At 36.2% G+C, this 19,822-nt stretch overlaps 2 protein-coding genes across 3 annotated transcripts in view; one reads left to right on the top strand and one right to left on the bottom strand.

The window, feature by feature from the left end:
- Nucleotides 1-4,041, top strand: part of pcca.L (propionyl-CoA carboxylase subunit alpha L homeolog) — a 261,425-nt gene extending 257,384 nt beyond the window's left edge. For both annotated transcript variants that reach the window (XM_041582406.1, XM_041582407.1), the window contains exon 24: nt 2,089-4,041. In XM_041582406.1, coding sequence (XP_041438340.1) covers nt 2,089-2,157 — 69 coding nt within the window. In that variant the 3' untranslated portion in view covers nt 2,158-4,041. The remainder of the gene's footprint in view (nt 1-2,088) is intronic.
- A 4,150-nt stretch (nt 4,042-8,191) lies between these two features.
- On the bottom strand, nt 8,192-19,068 carry ggact.L (gamma-glutamylamine cyclotransferase L homeolog). Its single transcript, NM_001093833.1, is given in 2 exon segments — nt 8,192-9,431; nt 19,041-19,068. A coding segment is annotated over 1 exon segment (417 nt). The 5' UTR covers nt 9,367-9,431; nt 19,041-19,068; the 3' UTR covers nt 8,192-8,949.
- Between the last annotated feature and the right edge of the window lie 754 nt (nt 19,069-19,822).

The raw sequence follows: 19,822 nt of genomic DNA, 5'->3' as shown, positions 1-19,822 counted from the left end.
ATTTTCTAATCTTGTTAGGCTATCTATTGAATGTCAGTGGCACTGTACATGCTCGGTGTGCCCTGGGCTGCTATTTATTAAATAAGCTCAGTGGTCACCAGAAATCTGCAAAAAGAGAGAGTTCCATCGTTCATAGAAGCCAATAATACAGGAAAAATAATACAGGCTAAATATTCAATTCAGATGGTACACTGGTTTCAATATAGATTCTGGATCAAATACTTATCTCTTGTAGTGAATTTTATAATATAAAACTCACACATAAATATACACAGTATATTGTCAGTCACTATGCTCCGGTAATATCAGATCAGAGAATGTGCTGGCAAGCAGCAGAAAATCATATGGTGATCTCCTGGCAACATCTTTGCAGTCACTGCTGTGTTGGTCTTAGTTTGGCACAGACGAACAAAATATAAATGGGCACATTTAAGGGGTTAATTAACCCTCGATATTCGACTGTCGAAGTAAAATCCTTCAACTTCGATTAAATCCTTCGAATCGAACGATTCGAAGGATTTTAATCTATCGATCGAACAATTTTCCTTCTATCAGAAATTGGCTAGAAAGCCTATGGGGACCTTCCCCATAGGCTAACATTGATGCTCGGTAGGTTTTAGGTGGCGAAGTAGGTGGTCCAAGTTTTTTTTAAAGAGACAATACTTTGACTATCAAATGGTTGACTATCAAATGGTTGACTATCAAATGGTTGACTATCAAATGGTTGACTATCAAATGGTTGACTAGTCAAACGATTTTTAGTTTGAATCGTTCGATTTGAAGTGGTAGTCGAAGGTCGAAGTAGCCAAAAAAATACTTCGAAATTCAAAGTACTTTTTATTCTATTCCTTCACTTGAGCTAAGTAAATGTGCCCCAAAGTGTAGCATTTCTAGATTAATTTTGTGTAGTCCTTTAAAGTATTATAATTAATTTATATTTACATATAGAAGTCATTTGGTATTTGGTACTATATGAACCAATTATATAGTATACAGTGCAAGGTGCACCTAAAATGGTATAAATCTTGTAAATCTTGCTACATTAAATACACTTATTTTTTTTTAATTAATTGAAAGGGGGTTTATGCTATGTCTCAGTGGTGAGAATGTTTTGCCATTCTTTACAATCCAATAACCATAATTTAGAATTGTGCTGTGCATCTGTCTTATAACCAGTGAAGAAGAATAAAAAATACCAATTTCCAAAAAGCACTCGCATACTGTATGCACTAATAAGTTTCTATGTACTCTATAGTTATCACTGCACACTGTAGGAGGATACATTTATGACCATTTAAAATTGGATCCCTGATTGATTCCCAGCAGCTCCCAGTATATCATAATTATTAACATCTAAACACTCGCATCTAAACAATCGCATATAAAAGCCTTTGATAAGGTAAAGCCATTCTTTAATGATCTATTCAGAAAGTCTCCAAATAGCATTGCACTAGTTTTAAAACAGTGCAAGTCTACAAGAAACAGGTACACATTATTTTCCTCATTTCTATGGATTTATTTAGGTCAAGTAAAGCAAAAAAAAAAAGCGAATAAATAAAAAATATTCCAACAGCCCCCCAGCATATATAATACATTTTTATATACTTTGGCACTGAATTGCCATTCTGTCACCATATAAAATCGCATAAATCTGTCAGGACAACTCTGTAAGATTTTTCTATAACATTGAATTGGAGGGAACATTATTTGATGTTAAAATATAAACCATTTTTGAGAATACGTTTTTGAACTTGTTATAGAATTCTCTGTTGTAAAGGAATATTTGACTTCACTAATTACAATAGTAGACTAACTAAACTGCAGTACGTTCCTACCTATGAATCGCTCTTAAAATGGAAAATCTGACCCTGTTGGTTTATTTGTTGCATTAGTTAATGATAGAGTGAAAGTGAGCGAGTCACAACAGGTGCCATTACTATTAAGCTTTTATTGATACCCCAGAGAAAAACAAACCAGGTTATCTATACATACACAGTGATAACAGATAATGCAGTGGGGCCATCTATATACTAGTGAATGGCTTTAAATGTGCATTCATTGCTGATATTGTTTATATTTATTCAACAGGTGAAATCTCTGCACGTCAAGCCTGGGGAGACTGTTGGAGAAGGCGATTTACTGGTGCAACTAGAATAAATATAATTTCATACTATCAGCTTTTTTTAAGAAATTATTTGTTTCATATTCTAAACTCTTTCCCAGAATCAAGTTTTGAGACAACATTCCTAGAAAATTTGATTTTATCCTGATCTATTTATTGCACCCGGCGCAGAGCTAGTGTGATTACAACAAATGGATTCCATCTGCAAAGTAACATCTACCACTTGTGTTCAAAGAACAGCAATCCTGTTTAATGTATATTAAACACAATCAAAACATATTCAGATTTCAAACTTTTTTATGTTGTATTTCATTCCAATATATTTACATTCATAACTCACCTCTGGTTTCTTTCTTACTAACCTGACATACACCACCAAAATCCCACTGAAATTCAAGTCTCCTGTATTTGATATTGCTATAATGGGTTTGAGTGAGCAGCTATCTGGTTGGATCCAATTTACCCTAGAATCCAGGCAATGATGTCAAAGAATGAATGGAACATGAATAGGAAAGGGTCTGAATAGAAAGATAAGAAATAAAATATAATCCAATTGTAACCTCACAAGGCAATCGTTTTGTGGATGCTGGGGTCAGCTAGAAAAAAACAGATGTGTGTGTCGAGTGTTTTGGGTTACTTGATTTATAATATTGCCCTAATAATATCCTCTTATATCTCAGTCTCCCAATACCAAATATGTTCGTTTTATTGTAGAATAATGATTACTCTTGGTTTGTATTGGTTTCTGTTATGTCCAAACTGCCAGACTCCTAGAGCTTCTGTAAATTTGTCAATTTTTTTAGGAACAGTTTGAAAACATCTATTAATTTAGATAGAACTAACCACCGTAGATTTTCGCTTTCTCGCTATGTTGAAGGAAATGTGGTAAAACTGGAGAGATCCACGACATTCAGTGGCTTTTGTAATTATAAATTTATAATGTTTTCAAAATTCTAACAATTTGGAATATATCAGCTCTTCCACTACTTAAACTGATGTATCAAATAAATCACTTATTAATGAACAATGAATTCCTAATGGCAATGTGTGTTCCCAATATGATAGGGCTATTACAATGTCAGCTGCAATATGCCCAATACAGTTTTCCATGATTGATTTCTTAATCATTAATTCATTTATTTTTAAACCAAGACATCTATTATTAGATTCAAAATTATAGAGGCGAGAAGGCAACCTTGGTGGGTAAAGAAGGCCTCCATTAATTACTCATGTTTTGCTTAGATATTTACATCATATACCATGTTTATCATGTTAATCAATGTTTGGAGTTGTCCAAGGACTGCCCAATTTCAATGAAGTCTGCTTGATCTGGGGGAATTGATTTTGGAACAGTATATTGCAATCTATTAAATAAGACCAATTTTTTTGGAAATTGCAGTTGGGTGATTGTTATATTTCACTTGAGAAATTATCTCCTGTGACTGTTGAATGATATTGTTTTGTTAGTTGGGGAGAAGGAGCTAGAGAAAAGTGTAATAATAGAAGCTACATATCTAGGCTTGGGATCTTTATGTATTGAAGAGGCTGTTTCCTGTTTCACTCCATGTTTTACTATAAATTACTCTAGCAGCTGATTCTTGGTTTGATTTAACATTGGCAGACTGATACTTTATAAATAACAGTCAATAGCTTTTATGGATGATTGTGGCAGTTATGGAAATTCTGAATCATTTCGAATCATATGTTATGTAGATGTCTAGTTATGCAAATGCCTCTTCTGTATGTGCAGAGTTTTCCCATGCTTTTATTTTATTTTTCCCTTTTTTCACTAATAATTGAAGTTTGTCTGTTTCCTAATTGTTTTTGTTGATGGACCTTAAAGTTAGATATGTCCATAAATTTTAAATTCCCTCTAATGGGCTTAGTTTAAATAAATTAAAGTTATATTTTTTCTCTTATACAGCCTGGCGTTGTGTAATGTGTTTACAGCACAGTGGGTTGTGAGAAATGACTGAACGAAGCATCTCTCTGTGGAGTTTTAATTGAATATGGCAACGTGAATTATTGTACATTTTATAAGCATATCTACAAACATTTTATGTAGCTGCAGACAAAGACTCTTTTAGTTTAGTTTTAGCAAGCTGAGCATAAAGGGTCTGCTTGTGTGGCATCTTTGGTGCAGGAGGCCAAAACTTGGATAAAAATCTCAGTATCACACTGTGACTTCCAGATCATATAGTATTAAATATTAGGTGTGGTTACATAGTTAAGTTGGTTTTAAAAAGTCCATCAAGTTCAACAACTCCAAATGAAACCCAGCACACTTACATACACACAATCACACCGACCCCTCCACACACTCACATAAACTATATTTACCAATATATATACTAATTGTAGATTTTAGTATCACAATAGCCTTTAATATTATGTCTGTCCAAGTAAACATCCAAGCCATTCTTAAAGGCATTAACTGAATCAGCCATCACAACATCACCCGGCAGTGCATTCCACAACCTCACTGTCCTGACTGTGAAGAACCCCCTACGTTGCTTCAAATGAAAGTTCTTTTCTTCTAGTCTGAAGGTGTGGTCTCTGCTGTGTTGATCCTTGTTATGGGAAAAAGATCCCCTGCTATTTGTCTATAATGCACTTTACTGTACTTGTAAAGTGTAATCATGCTGCCTTGCAAGTATCTTTTATCCAAAGAAAACAACTCCAACTTGACAGTCTACCCTCATAATTTAAGTCTCCCATCCCTCTAACCAGTTTAGTTGCACGTCTCTGCACTCTCTCCAGCTCATTTATATCCCTCTTAAGTACTGGAGTCCAAAACTGCACTGCATACTCCAGATGAGGCCTTACCAGGGACCTATAAAGAGGCATAATTATGTTTTCATCCCTTGAATTAATGCCCTTTTTTATGCAAACAGAACTTTATTTGCTTTAGTAGCCACAGAATGACACTGCCCAGAATTAGACAACTTGTTATCTACAAAAACCCCTAGATCCTTCTCATTTAAGGAAACTCTCAACACACTGTTATTTAGTGTATAACTTGCATTTATATTATTTGTGCCAAAGTGCATAACCTTCCAATTATCAACAATGAACCTCGTTTTCCAGTTTGCTGCCCAGGTTTCCAATTTAGTCAAATCACTCTGCAAAGTACTTAGCATTGAAGCTGAATATCAGGTGATGTGCCGGCTGTTGAATTGTTGAGCTCCTGCAAGAGTTGATATGCAGGGAAAGAGCCCTTCACCTTCTGAAGTGGAGGCACATTAGTAGAAGTGAACCAGCCCCAATGTTGACTCTGAATGTGCTAGTATTGCCTGCCTGTGAATTAACAATATGCTGTTTTTGGCTCAGAGAAAAGCACTGATACTCTCACATCAAGTAGACATAGACCAGACCTCCCATTCAGGATCAGTATAAGTGATTCTTTCCTCCTTCAACCTGTGCAGTTGCACATAATTCAAGTGCCAAATGAACTGCTGTAATGGGATATTCATAACACTCTCCACTGTGCAAATCAAGAGCAAAGAGCTGTTAATGATGTTTCAATGTCCACTGTTAAGACCAATCACTTGCATCCTTTAACAAGTGCATTACCAGATCCAGGCAGTCTATGCAGGACAGTCCTCTAACATGATAACAGTATACAAGCACTCTTAGGAACCCCAAACTTCAGCTGTATATGATGAGTATTTTACTATAACATGATGAAATGCCACACAAATGGTAGCACATTCCATACACTCCTGCACTTAATCATATCCTTTTCTTAGAAAAAATAAATAAATTAGGTGCATGTGTGCATAAAATGTGTAAATGTGTTACACTTTCTCTGGTATTTCATCATACTATAATAAAGTATTATTATTTTATACAGCCTGAATTTGTGGTTAATGCAAATAAAATGACTGTACTGTTAAGCCAAGCTAGTGGGCTCTTCCATGCATTCCAAATCTACTTACTTGTTTATTTTTCTAACCGCACAGGAATTGTGTTCATAATTTCTATTGTGTTTCAGGAGACATTACCAATGATCTCCTTGCAGCATTAGGTGATATGAGGGGCATTAATGATTGGACAGAGGCTGGGAAACTTCTCCTTTGGCACAGTAGCACCCAGAAGTACAGGGGTACCAGAAATGTTTGGTTGGATGTATCATTGCATGTAACACCACATCCCTGGGCTCATTTTTCAAGAGGTGAATTTGTGGAGAACTTGTGGAAAAGGCTTATTTAAACCTAAAAAAGTAGGGTTATTCCAATAAATGTAGTAGGCATCCTTTAATTTTACTTTACTATGCTCACACAACTGTTATGTCATGCTGAGGAAGCAGTGAAATCAGAAACAGAAATATATAATGAATTGTCAGAAATAAAGCTGCATGTACCTGGCATAAGTATAAATCTAAGTATAAAATGTTGGTTTATTAAAAATCTATATGTGGTGGCATTTTCTCCAAGAATGTGTATAGTATCTTTATATTATTACAGAGGTACAGTTATTTGAAGGTTTGTAGTGTAGTGTAGCGCACCCTCCTCACATGGCTCCTAAACAACATTCTGTCATTTTTCAGCTGTGCCTTCAGTTTTCCGGAAGCCTATAAGAACTAATAACAGCTAAACATAGGCTTTCAGACATATTGAACGACACACCACTGATGCTTTGTAAGCCTTAAAGGATACATGGGGCATACTTATTATGATGTGTAAAAAACAGCAGATAATACACCACACATGGCCAGGCTTCGCTGTGTAAAAAATGTGTGTCTGGGCTTGATTTATTGAAAAGTTCCCCCAAAACCTAACTAGCCCTGCCCATCTGTTCCACTTCCTGCCCGCTGAATTCCCAGGCTGTGCAGTGGAACCGATGGCACTCCATACACAACACTGTATGATAGGAACCAATCAGCAACTAGCCTGCCCTGAGTTTGCTTGTGTGAATGCTGGGCTGTGATTGGTTGTCCCCCTCCTACTGTACTTCTGGCAGGGACCAGGACACACACACCCCTTATTTGAAACACAGACACTGAGTTTTACAGATCTATGAGGAGCTCCAATAATGGGGGCATTTTGGAAGAGAATATAAAATTTTAGCCCCAAGCACTGTGTATTATTTTTTTTTTTTTTTGCATATCCTATGCGTCTTCTTTAACTTGTTGAGGAACATGACAATAGCTAATTGTTACAGTGGCAAAAAGCTGATGTAAAGTTCATTATTCTTCATGGCATGCATTCATGCTAAAACATATAGAAAAATGGACAAATAAATGATTGTAGATGAGCAGTAAATGTACCCTAATTAATCACTAATTGGAAAGTTAGATTTTAAGCTTCATCAGAGCAGGGACCGATGTATATCCAAATGCCAAGTGATAAGAGACACCAAAAAAGGAGGTCACTGGCAGGTAGAGCTTATGTTCTTAATGTGTGGGTAATAAGTGGAAGCTGGTGCAAGTAACCGTTTAAAATGACAAAAATGTAGAAAATTAACCTTTTTCTGTCAAGGATTATACGGATAGATTTCATTGCTTGTTGGATAGTTTATAAAGAGTACAGAATTGTGGTGTGGATGATGTAGGTGACTTGGAGTTTAAATTGAAAATCAAATAAAACATTTTTTTTTCTGTAGTCTCTGGACAAAATGTCATTGCTTTATGTATGAACAGAGGAAAGGATAACCTAAAATATCCTTATAGTTTACAAGAGGGCGTACTTTATTCACAATATTAGACATCACCTTGACCTTTAAAAAAGCAATCGGCCTTCATCCTTGCGCCTTTAAATACCTCTGTAGATAATTGGGTCTAAAATACAATTCCTTTATGCCTTACTGTTTCCTTGATACTTTTGTTTAAAAGCAGAGGGGAAAAGAAGGGGCTGCAAGGATTTGGCCCTTAAGAGCACCTGGGCTCTTGCATTAACATCTTATATTTCATATATATCTGATCCCTCCATGAGTGAGTGGTTGAAAACTCACCCTCCATACAACATGTATGTTTATGTATTTTATGGCAGACAAGCATGTTGGGGTGATGGAGTTTACTCATAGACCATTTGAAATATTTTTGAGTTATGAAAAATGATAACAGCTGTTATAAGAAGGATTGGCATGATTTTAATGTTTTCAATAGGACTGATGTCAATTCATAGAGATAACAGATCTGAGTGCCTGTCAAGTCATTATTTCATTGGATTCAAATGCAACAATCGGACTGGAACCGGCCTTATTTTACTGCACAGTGATTAAAAGACTCTCTTATTTGAGACAAATAGTTACGGCTTTGAGAGTTCCTACTTTACATGAAAATGTTTATCATTCTGATCTGCTAGTGATGCTGAGGATGAGTTTATTACCATTAATTAAGGAACCTAAAGAATTATGTCTAAAACCAGAATCTGTCTTCCATACATGTAATAAGATATTAAAGGGATAGATCACCATTAAGTTAACTATTTCTATGTTAAAAAATGTCCAATGAACTTTTCAATTGGTTTTCATTTTTTATGGTTTTAAATTATCTCTTTCTGCCTCTTTCCAACTTTTAATAGGTCGTCACTGACAGGCTACAATTTTATTGTTATTTTTACTTCTTATTCATCTTTCTCTTCAGTCCCTCTCTTATTCTGGCTTTTTTCATTCAAACCACTGCTTTGTTTCTAGGGTGAATTGTACCCTAGCAACCAGATAGCTGCTGAATTCCAGACTGGAAAGCTGCTGAAATAATTAAAATACCACAAAAAAATGACCACTTGCAAATTATTTTAGAATATCACATCATACTAAAAATGTAATGGTGACCTACCCCTTTAATATAATTAATTATTTTCTATCTAGCACTGATGTGTTTAACATTAGATTATATCCCGGTGCCTGATATAACGTAGACCATGGTTCCCAAAGGCATCGTAGCATTTATGATAGGGCAACTGAAGCCACTCTGGCTGGTAGCAGGTTGTGCTGTAGACGAAGCAGGTGATGATGCTGTTAGCAGCGGGTCTCTCATCCGGGGAATCGTCTGTACCTTCCCACTCCAATATTTCAATCTCCTGAGGAGTCCGTTGGTACCAGTTTGGGCAGCCTTCAAAGTCATCGAGGAAGTGCAGCAGCTGCTCATCGACAGAGTAGATCTCTCCTATAATACGTCTCCCTGTTCCTGGAATGTTCAGTAAGAATGGGATGTTGGCCTCCTCCGCAATCACCAGTGGATATTTCTCTACTGTTTTGCCCATTCCTTTAAAAACTGCTTTTCCGTGTTTGTAGCATGTCATTATTGTGTGGTTTGGCTGCCCCCTCTTCAGTGTTCCATATACAAATATATTCGTCATTTTTCTTCCTGCGGAGACAAAAATACTATTATCCATGTTAGCTATATAAATCTAAATCCCATTCACCTTCTCCATATGAATCATTTCAGTATGCACGAAGCTAGTGACCAAGGGGGCTGATTTACTAAGCCAGGTGATAAAGCCACAGCAACACATCAAAACTTTGCTTTCATTTTAGAACTAATAGACTATTCAAACTAAATTGCTGAACTGGCTGCGATGGGCAACAGCACTGATGCAATTTAGCACCTAAATCAGCTCCCAGAGTAGCTTGATGCAGCTTTAATAATGCAAAATTGGGGTGTGCATTGGGCCTATGTCCTGTTACCCCATTAACAAGTCTTTATGAAAACTGACAGTTTCAACTGAGACACGGCCTGGCTTGGCCTGACATTGTTAACCTAAAGTGATACTGACACTAAACACTACCTTATAAAATATTAATGTACATAAAAAGGTATCTAACGGTCTGGCCACACTGGCAGATTTGGGAAGATTAGTCGCCAGGTGACAAATCTCCTCTTCTTTGAGGTGATTAATCTCGCCGATCTGCCTTCCCAACCTTCCCCTGCCTTCCGCCGGTTAAAATAAAAATCGCCTGGGGTCAGGCACTCGGGCGCTTCATTTTCCGAAGTTGCCTGAACTTTCCTCGTGAGGCAATTATGGGCGACTTCGGAAAATTAAGTGCTCAGAGTGAGCTTCCAACACCTACTTGTCCCCTTTCAACTGGCCAATTAGTTACTAATGGTAATGGAATACTGCAGCACAAATAGGGCAGTCCCTTTTAAAAAGGAACTTGGGGGATCTCATAGGGAATCTTAAAACTTCAGGAAGTACTTTTATGGCAAAATTATAAAGCTCATGCTTAGATAATGTTATTTAAAAACAATTTACTTTCAGTTGTCAGTATCTCTTTTTTAACAATTCCTCTGACTCCTGAAACAAAATGGTAAACATCAGCCCTGGGGGAGATTGACTCCTTCTATACTGCATCAAGAGTCAGAAGCAGAAGTGGGTGCACAGAACAGAAAGGGATACATTAAATCTGCTTTTGTTTACACATTTGTACCATGCACCCAGCCGCTCTTTCAAGCTTGCATGTCTGAATGTAACCTACCTGCCTTCCTGGCCCAGCCCTCATCAATATGGCTGCATTCACGTGGAAAATGAAGACTTTCATTTTATGTTTCAATCGTTTTTATTGATATTTCTAATAATCCACCAGAATAACATAAAACATTATAAACATATAATGTCAGTAAATGGAGTACGAGTTGTATTGGTCAATATAAAATGTAATGAATAAAATGAATACAGTCAATGATTACTTGTAGTACCAATGAGGTGACATGAATAAACCTTCAAAGAAAAAGAAACAGAAAGAAGGAAAAGCTCTGTTAGGACTGTCCGAAAATGAAGATTCTTACACTCCGTTCTGGGTTAACTGAAACTCAAAGTGACTCAACTTTTTAAAGAAAGAACATACTTTGTCATGAAGGTATTTATAAATAAATTACAGGAGTACACTTGCCATTGGAAATGATCTATGTTCTTTAATTAATGTTTGAAACATACCACAAATAAATGGAATACAATGCCAACATCCCTACAACTCCCTGGTCATTACTTGTGTATATTTCTGTTACTAGTACTACGAGTACTATGTACTAGCTGTAGGAGAAAGATCAGGATATCCTGCATGTGAGGCTGAATGGCAACCTAATGGCAACTATCTAGAGCTTGGGGCATATTGTTACCCCCCCCCCCGCTCACAACAGTCTATGCAGCTATAGTGCCAGTCTATCATTTGGCAGCTGAATATGCAGAAATTTCAATACTTACAAACCTAAAACTTGAAATGGGTTCTTATAGGGATTTTGTCATGATTTTTATGGTATACCTTTTATTACTAAATTACTCTGTTTACATTGCACGTTATTCATTCTACCATTTACATTTTTATTCTTGAACAAATAAATGTATTTTTATGAGTTGTAATATTGGTATGTAGGCAGTCATCTCAGGTCATTGCGCCTGGGCATGTGCTTTCAGAAGAGCCAACACTTTATGATGGAACTGCTTTCAGATAAGCTATTGTTTCTCCTACTCAATGTAACTGAAGAAGTTGTGGTGGGACTTGGATTTTTACTATTAAGTTCTGGTATGTGCCACCAGGTGGGGAACAGGAGCATTAGTAGCAATACAGTTGTCAGGGAGCTGTTATCTGGTTACCCTCCCATTGTTCTGCTGAAGGACTGCTGGGGGGGGAGAGGGAGGGGGTGATTTCACTAAACTTGCAGGGCAGCAGTAAAGAGTGACTGAAGTTTATCAGAGCACAAGTCATATGACTGAGGGCACCTGGGAAACTGACACAACTAGCCCCATGTCAGATTTCAAAATTAAATATAAAAAAAAATCTGCTCTATTGAAAAACAGATTCCAATGCAGGATTCTGCAGGCGGAGCACTATTGACTGATGCATTTCGTAAAAACATGTTTTCCCATGACAGAATCTCTTTAAATAAACACATTTTATTTAAAATATGGTCAGTGAATTATCACAAGGCACAAATTAATATAATTTTATATGCCGAGGCTTTAAAGACCAATGTGTAATACAAAGAGTTAAATGTTATAGAGTATTCTTGAGAGTAAATACCCTGACAAAAACCAAACATTTGCATTCTGTATATGTATTTATGTGCGTGAAAAATACTGTTTCATTGGAATCTGCTATTTATTTCTACTTTTTATGTCAATTTCCTACTTTGGCTCAGACAACAATAGATACAATGATTCAGAGACGTATCGCTCATGTAACAGAAATGGCTATAATAAGGATAAGAAGGGCCATTAATTTACACTTATGTGTTTCACTAAACCACAATGGTCCTTCAGGAAGTAGCTTGTCCCAAAAGAAATAGTTAAGGGGTCAGAGGTGAGAGCTAAAACATGCAATTAAGTCTCGGAAGAGGATTAAATCACTCGTGTTCACTTGGAATTGAACAAATGAATAGTGAGTACAATCTTTTAGATCCAGGCAGTTGTTGTTAAACTGAATCTATATCTTTATATAACACAAGTTTACCATGCAGGACGTATATGTTTTAACTGTATTGCCAGATAAAGGGATGTACCACTTGGCTTATATTATTTAGGTGAGGGGTGAGGTGGAGCAAATGATTTTCACATGGGTTTAGAGATCTATAAAAATATGCCCACTTTTGCTAAAAGATACATATTAAAGAGGTGGGTCACTTTTAAGTTAACTTTTAGTATGTTATAGAATGGCTAATTCTAATCAACTTATTAATTGGTCTTCATGGGCAACCAGATTAGTGAAACTGCAAACTGGAGAGCTGCTGAATAAAATGCTAAATAACTAACAAAAACCACAAATAATACAAAATTATTGCAAATTGTCTCAGAATATCATTCTTTACATCAAACAAAAAGTTAACTGAAAGGTGCACTTCCCCCTTAAAGGGGTGGTTCACCATTAATGGGGTTGTTCGCCTTTGAGATTATTTTTAGTTTGATGTAGAGAGTGATATTCTGAGACCATTTGCAACTGTTTTTTATTTTTGAAGGATTTTGAGTTATTTAGCTTTTTATTCAGCAGCTCTTCAATTAGCATTTTAAGCAATCTGGTAACTAGGGTCCAAATTACCCTAGCAACCATGCACTGATTTGAACGAGAGACTGGATTATGAATAGGAGAGACCTGAATAGAAGGATCAGTAATGAAAAGTAACAATAACAATACATTTGTAGCCTTACAGAGCCTTTGATTTTTAGAAGGGAGTCAGTGACGCCCATTTGAAAGCTGCAAAAAGTAAGAAGAAAAAGACAAATAACTATAAAAAATAAATAATGAAAACCAATTGAAAAGTTGCTTAGAATTGGCCATTCTATAACATAATAAAAGTTACCTTAAAGGTGAACCAACCCTTTAATTTACCTTTTGGTATGTTATAGAATGGCCAACTTTTCAGTTGGTTTTTATTTTATTTTTTTTTTTTTTTTTACAGTTTTTGAATTATTTGCCTGACTCTGACTCTTTCCAGCTTTCAAATGGGGGTCACTGACCCCATCTAACAAATGCTCTATAAGGCTAAAGATCTATTGTTATTTCTACTTTTTATTGCTCATCTTTCTATTCAGTCCCTCTCCTATTCATATTCCTTGTCTCTTGTTCAAATCAATGCATGGTTGCTGGACACTAGCAACCAGAGTGCTGAAATTGCAAACTGGAGAGCTGCTGAATAAAAAGCTAAATAACTTATGAACCGCAAATAATAAAAAATGGAAACCAATTGCAAATTGCCTCAGAATATCCCTCTCTGCATCATACTTAATGTTAATTTAAAGGTGACGAACACCTTTAAATCATAAAAGGTGCATGGTTAGCAACATGTAAGTAACTGAAGAAGACAAAAACTAGGATTATTTGAACATGTAAACAATATAGACAAATACAAGATTCCTCTGCACTCAACCCATTATCAATATATTTAAGACAGAGACATTTTGTGCATACTGCTACTGAAAAATGCCTTACCCTTTAAACAAAACAGGGATTGTTTGTCCATATATTGCAATATATTTAAGCTGGCCAACTACGTCAGTCATCCCATATCTGGTCAGTCCTATGCTCAATTTTATCTGATTCATTAAGAATTCTATTGCTTCATTATACATTTTACACAGGGACTAAGTTTTACCTGCAACTTACTTGCTGCTTTCAAAGTAAAACTCCCAAACTTGGCTGCCGTTTTATTAGACACCAGTGGGATCACCTGACTATAGCTGGGAAGGGTGGGAGGTACATTGTAAACAATATAGCACAGATTTACCTACAGGACACAACAATGTAGCTTTAGCCTGGTGGAAGTGTTTTGAGAGGTTGGTGCTAAACTCACACAAAAGTATAAATGCTTCATAAATATCCAGTCGCACAGCAGCAGCAATTTTTCTAACTTAATTTACAGATGCAATTTCACATTGTACAGTTTAGAGAGTTGAAAGCTGTACAGTAGCTCAGAGCACACTGACACCCATCACATGGAGAACCACTCACACCGGACTGTCACCTAATGGTTTCCCATCCATCATCGACTTTCTACTGTGAACTTTCTTTGCTACAATACTAAATAGCAAATTATATAACTTATCTGCTGTGCACAAAGTCCAGCACATAAGGTACATCCTCATAGTTTTTGACCATTAACCCTCCTTTTAAATTGATATTAGGGGTTATTGCGGATTGCGGAACCATTTTTTAAAAAATTATTAGTGGATGAAAAAATTTTGTTTCATAATGTGTCTGATCTCTCAATACATGTTCTGTGTATTGAGTCTACTAACTACAGTGAAACCTCAATTTTACATCGCCTGATTTTACGGTTTCCCTTATTTTACATTGTTGTTTTGTGGTCCCACCTATATATTATACATAATACATTTCCCTGATTTTACATTTTCCTGCATTTTACACCATTTTTTTTCTGGTCCCCTGAAAAATATAAAATGGGGGTTCTCCCTAAATCTGTTTTTTTTTGTTTTTTTTTATTTCAGGTTGAAATAAACATTTCTTCTTTATTTCCTAAAACAGCAATTTGCTTGTCTAAAAGTGTGTGATAATATCTGTTATTAACTACTGTTTTACTACCAAAGATTGTTTGCCTGTGGCTTTCCTATGGTTTACCAGCTCAGCAAATGTGTCCACTACCCAACTAGTTAAATGAATTGGACAGGTAATAGTTGGGAGGGATTTGTGTGCTTAAAATCTTCATGCATCATTAAAGATTGTGGTCGATTCAAGAAAGGGGCACATAATTGCTCTTATACGTCTGTAGTTTTTTTATTAAAGATCTTTTTCTTTCTCAGTCCACTCTGATTTCCCTCGAGTGCCCTGTTACTATAAGCGCATGGTTTCTATGGCAGCTATTTACACAATACAGGACACAGTGTGCAAACTGTAAGAGTGTAAGAAATGAGAGTAAGGACAGTGACCATTAGAATATGGGGCCTATTTACTAACATTCAGGAGTCAATAGGAGCTGCTCTGATCCTAGTGGACCTTTCTTTAGCCATTCAGAGTTTTAGAGGTTTTTAAAAAAAAATTTCACCAGTAATTCTCTGAAAAACTTGAATTTTTAGAGGTATTTGTTTTTTCCCCCTCATTCCTGCTTTTTATCTTCGGATCTTCAATAACAGAATGTTCAGGTGGCTATAGACGCAGTGCTAATAGTATACAAAACAAATTTTCATAAGATATTAGGTGTGTGTATGGTGGGAGACAAGCTCATGGATATCGGCCATTGTTAGTGCTGAATTGTCAGATACAGGTAGAATTCTATTGTTTCTACCTGTATATCTGACTTTTTAGCTCTACACAAGTGTATTAAAACAATCTTTCTTGGAAAGATCTTCTAATTGTAAAGTCTATGGCCACCTTAAGGAACACGAATGTTAAGTATAAAATGCAAGGTCAGAGAGTGTAAGGAATATGAGGAAAATGAATAAAAGTGAAAGAAATGAGAGCGTAAGGAATAAGAGTGTAAGGAATGAGAGCATAAGGAATAAATGTGCAAGAAATGAGAGAGTAAGGAATAAAAGTGTAAGGAATGAGAGTGTAAGTAATAAAAGTGAAAGAAATGAGAAAGTAAGGAAGAAAAGTGAAAGAAATGAGAGTAAGGAATAAAAGTAAGGAATGAGAGCGTAAGGAATAAAAGTTTAAGGAATGAGAGCGTAAGGAATAAAAGTGTAAGGAATAAAAGTGTAAGGAATGAGAGTGTAAGGAATAAAAGTGTAAGGAATGAGCGTGTAAGGAATAAAAGTGCAAGAAATGAGAGTGTAAGGAATAAAAGTGTAAGGAATAAAAGTGTAAGGAATGAGAGTGTAAGGAATAAAAGTGTAAGGAATGAGCGTGTAAGGAATAAAAGTGCAAGAAATGAGAGTGTAAGGAATAAAAGTGTAAGGAATGAGAGTGTAAGGAAGAAAAGTGCAAGAAATGAGAGAGTAAGGAATAAAAGTGTAAGGAATGAGAGCGTAAGGAATAAAAGTGTAAGGAATGAGAGCGTAAGGAATAAAAGTGCAAGAAATGAGAGCGTAAGGAATAAAAGTGCAAGAAATGAGAGCGTAAGGAATAAAAGTGTAAGGAATGAGAGCGTAAGGAATACAAGTGTAAGGAATAAGAGCGTAAGCAATAAAAGTGCAAGGAATGAGAGCGTAAGGAATAAAAGTGCAAGAAATGAGAGCGTAAGGAATAAAAGTGCAAGAAATGAGAGCGTAAGGAATAAAAGTGCAAGAAATGAGAGCGTAAGGAATAAAAGTGCAAGAAATGAGAGCGTAAGGAATAAAAGTGCAAGAAATGAGAGCGTAAGGAATAAAAGTGCAAGAAATGAGAGCGTAAGGAATAAAAGTGCAAGAAATGAGAGCGTAAGGAATAAAAGTGCAAGAAATGAGAGCGTAAGGAATAAAAGTGCAAGAAATGAGAGCGTAAGGAATAAAAGTGCAAGAAATGAGAGCGTAAGGAATAAAAGTGCAAGAAATGAGAGCGTAAGGAATAAAAGTGCAAGAAATGAGAGCGTAAGGAATAAAAGTGCAAGAAATGAGAGAGTAAGGAATAAAAGTGTAATGAATGAGAGTGTAAGGAATAAAAGTGTAAGGAATGAGAGAGTAAGGAATAAAAGTGAAAGAAATGAGAGAGTAAGGAATAAAAGTGAAAGAAATGAGAGAGTAAGGAATAAAAGTGTAAGGAATGAGAGAGTAAGGAATAAAAGTGCAAGAAATGGGAGTGTAAGGAATAAATGTGAGAAATGAGAGAGTAAGGAATAAAAGTGTAAGGAATGAGAGTGTAAGGAATAAAAGTGCAAGAAATGAGAGAGTAAGGAATAAAAGTGTAAGGAATGAGAGCGTAAGGAATAAAAGTGTAAGGAATGAGAGCGTAAAGAATAAAAGTGTAAGGAATGAGAGCGTAAGGAATAAAAGTGTAAGGAATTAGAGCGTAAGGAATAAAAGTGCAAGAAATGAGAGAGTAAGGAATACAAGTGTAAGGAATAAAAGTGTAAGGAATGAGAGCGTAAAGAATAAAAGTGTAAGGAATGAGAGCGTAAGGAATAAAAGTGTAAGGAATTAGAGCGTAAGGAATAAAAGTGCAAGAAATGAGAGAGTAAGGAATACAAGTGTAAGGAATAAGACTGTAAAGAATAAAAGTGCAAGAAATGAGAGCGTAAGGAATAAAAGTGCAAGAAATGAGAGCGTAAGGAATAAAAGTGCAAGAAATGAGAGAGTAAGGAATAAAAGTGTAATGAATGAGAGTGTAAGGAATAAAAGTGCAAGAAATGAGAGCGTAAGAAATAAAAGTGCAAGAAATGAGAGAGTAAGGAATAAAAGTGTAAGGAATGAGAGCGTAAGGAATAAAAGTGTAAGGAATGAGAGCGTAAAGAATAAAAGTGTAAGGAATGAGAGCGTAAGGAATAAAAGTGTAAGGAATGAGAGCGTAAGGAATAAAAGTGTAAGGAATTAGAGCGTAAGGAATAAAAGTGCAAGAAATGAGAGAGTAAGGAATACAAGTGTAAGGAATGAGAGCGTAAGGAATAAAAGTGCAAGAAATGAGAGCGTAAGGAATAAAAGTGCAAGAAATGAGAGCGTAAGGAATAAAAGTGCAAGAAATGAGAGCGTAAGGAATAAAAGTGCAAGAAATGAGAGCGTAAGGAATAAAAGTGCAAGAAATGAGAGCGTAAGGAATAAAAGTGCAAGAAATGAGAGCGTAAGAAATAAAAGTGTAATGAATGAGAGAGTAAGGAATAAAAGTGTAATGAATGAGAGTGTAAGGAATAAAAGTGTAATGAATGAGAGTGTAAGGAATAAAAGTGTAAGGAATGAGAGTGTAAGTAATAAAAGTGAAAGAAATGAGAGAGTAAGGAATAAAAGTGAAAGAAATGACAGAGTAAGGAATAAAAGTGTAAGGAATGAGAGCGTAAGGAATAAAAGTGCAAGAAATGGGAGTGTAAGGAATAAATGTGAGAGAAATGAGAGAGTAAGGAATAAAAGTGCAAGAAATGAGAGAGTAAGGAATAAAAGTGTAAGGAATGAGAGTGTAAGGAATAAAAGTGTAAGGAATGAGAGAGTAAGGAATAAAAGTGTAAGGAATGAGAGTGTAAGGAATAAAAGTGTAAGGAATGAGAGCGTAAGGAATAAAAGTGTAAGGAATGAGAGCGTAAGGAATAAAAGTGTAAGAATAAGAGTGTAAGGAATAAAAGTGTAAGAATAAGAGTGTAAGGAATAAAAGTGTAAGAATAAGAGTGTAAGGAATAAGAGTGTAAGGAATGAGAGTGTAAGGAGTGATTGTGTAGCTGCAGCTCAGTGACTTCCTTCCCAGTGAGCAAAGTGCAGTGAAGTGTTGCAGTATGTATATGTATATGTATGTATGTATATGTATATTTATATATGTGTGTGAATGGGGGGGGCAGGAATGGCAGTTCATTGCAATGTGCTCGCTAAGTGTCAATCCACTCATTCATTTACATTGTACAAAGCTATCACCATATTGTACTTTCACACGTAATGTCCTCCAGCCGCGTGTCTATTTTCTGTCCCAACACACTCACCGTACAGCGACTTCCCTTTTCCTCTTCCAGTAGGGCTTCTATCTAGCACTTCCTATATACACGATCCTTACTGACCTCCCTCACCCCCCACTGATGGGACCGGCTTGAAGCTGTCATGTGATCCCAGTCATTTAGGTCCCTGCTGATTCCACGCTGCTGTGACCATGTGACCCTGGAGTACAGAGATCCGTAAGTGAAGCAGCCAAGCCTTCTGATAGGCGGATACTCTGCTTCTGTCACGTGTTTTCCTTATACCTGATACAACCGGCTTGTGACATAAGTCGGGCACTGGGATGCTAAATCTATACTTCTCTGCAGCAACCACTTTATTTTGCTTCATAAGCAGTGCACAATAAATAAGAATCATTTTTAATCATCTGAAACTGACCCATCATCCAGCCCTTATTAATATTTCATTCCTGGCTATTATTATTTGCAGCAACTGGATTCCACTTGCAGAACAATAAAGCTCAGTGATTGTGATTAGACTGGTGTTAGACTGGTGTTAGACTGTTAGACTGTGCTGCTGCCAATTCATCAGATCCCGCTAATACTACTTGATTCATTTACGGCTCATTCCCACAATATCGTTTTAGTGTTTCCCAACAAATTAAACAAATAAGATATTTACAGATATGAGTATTTTGTGTCAGCTCATAGTATATGTCCTATGTTTGTTATAATTGTAAGTGATCTTACAGACCCTGCGTTCCCCTGTGTGTGTCCCAGTGGAGGGAATACTGCTCTGTGTTATCCATAAGGCTCATTGTGGCAAGCATTGA

Source organism: Xenopus laevis, chromosome 2L, assembly GCF_017654675.1.
Source record: "Xenopus laevis strain J_2021 chromosome 2L, Xenopus_laevis_v10.1, whole genome shotgun sequence".
Classification (NCBI taxonomy): Eukaryota; Metazoa; Chordata; class Amphibia; order Anura; family Pipidae; genus Xenopus; species Xenopus laevis.
The sequence above is the reverse complement of the archived record's forward strand: the minus strand, read 5'-3'. Positions and strand labels throughout refer to the sequence as shown.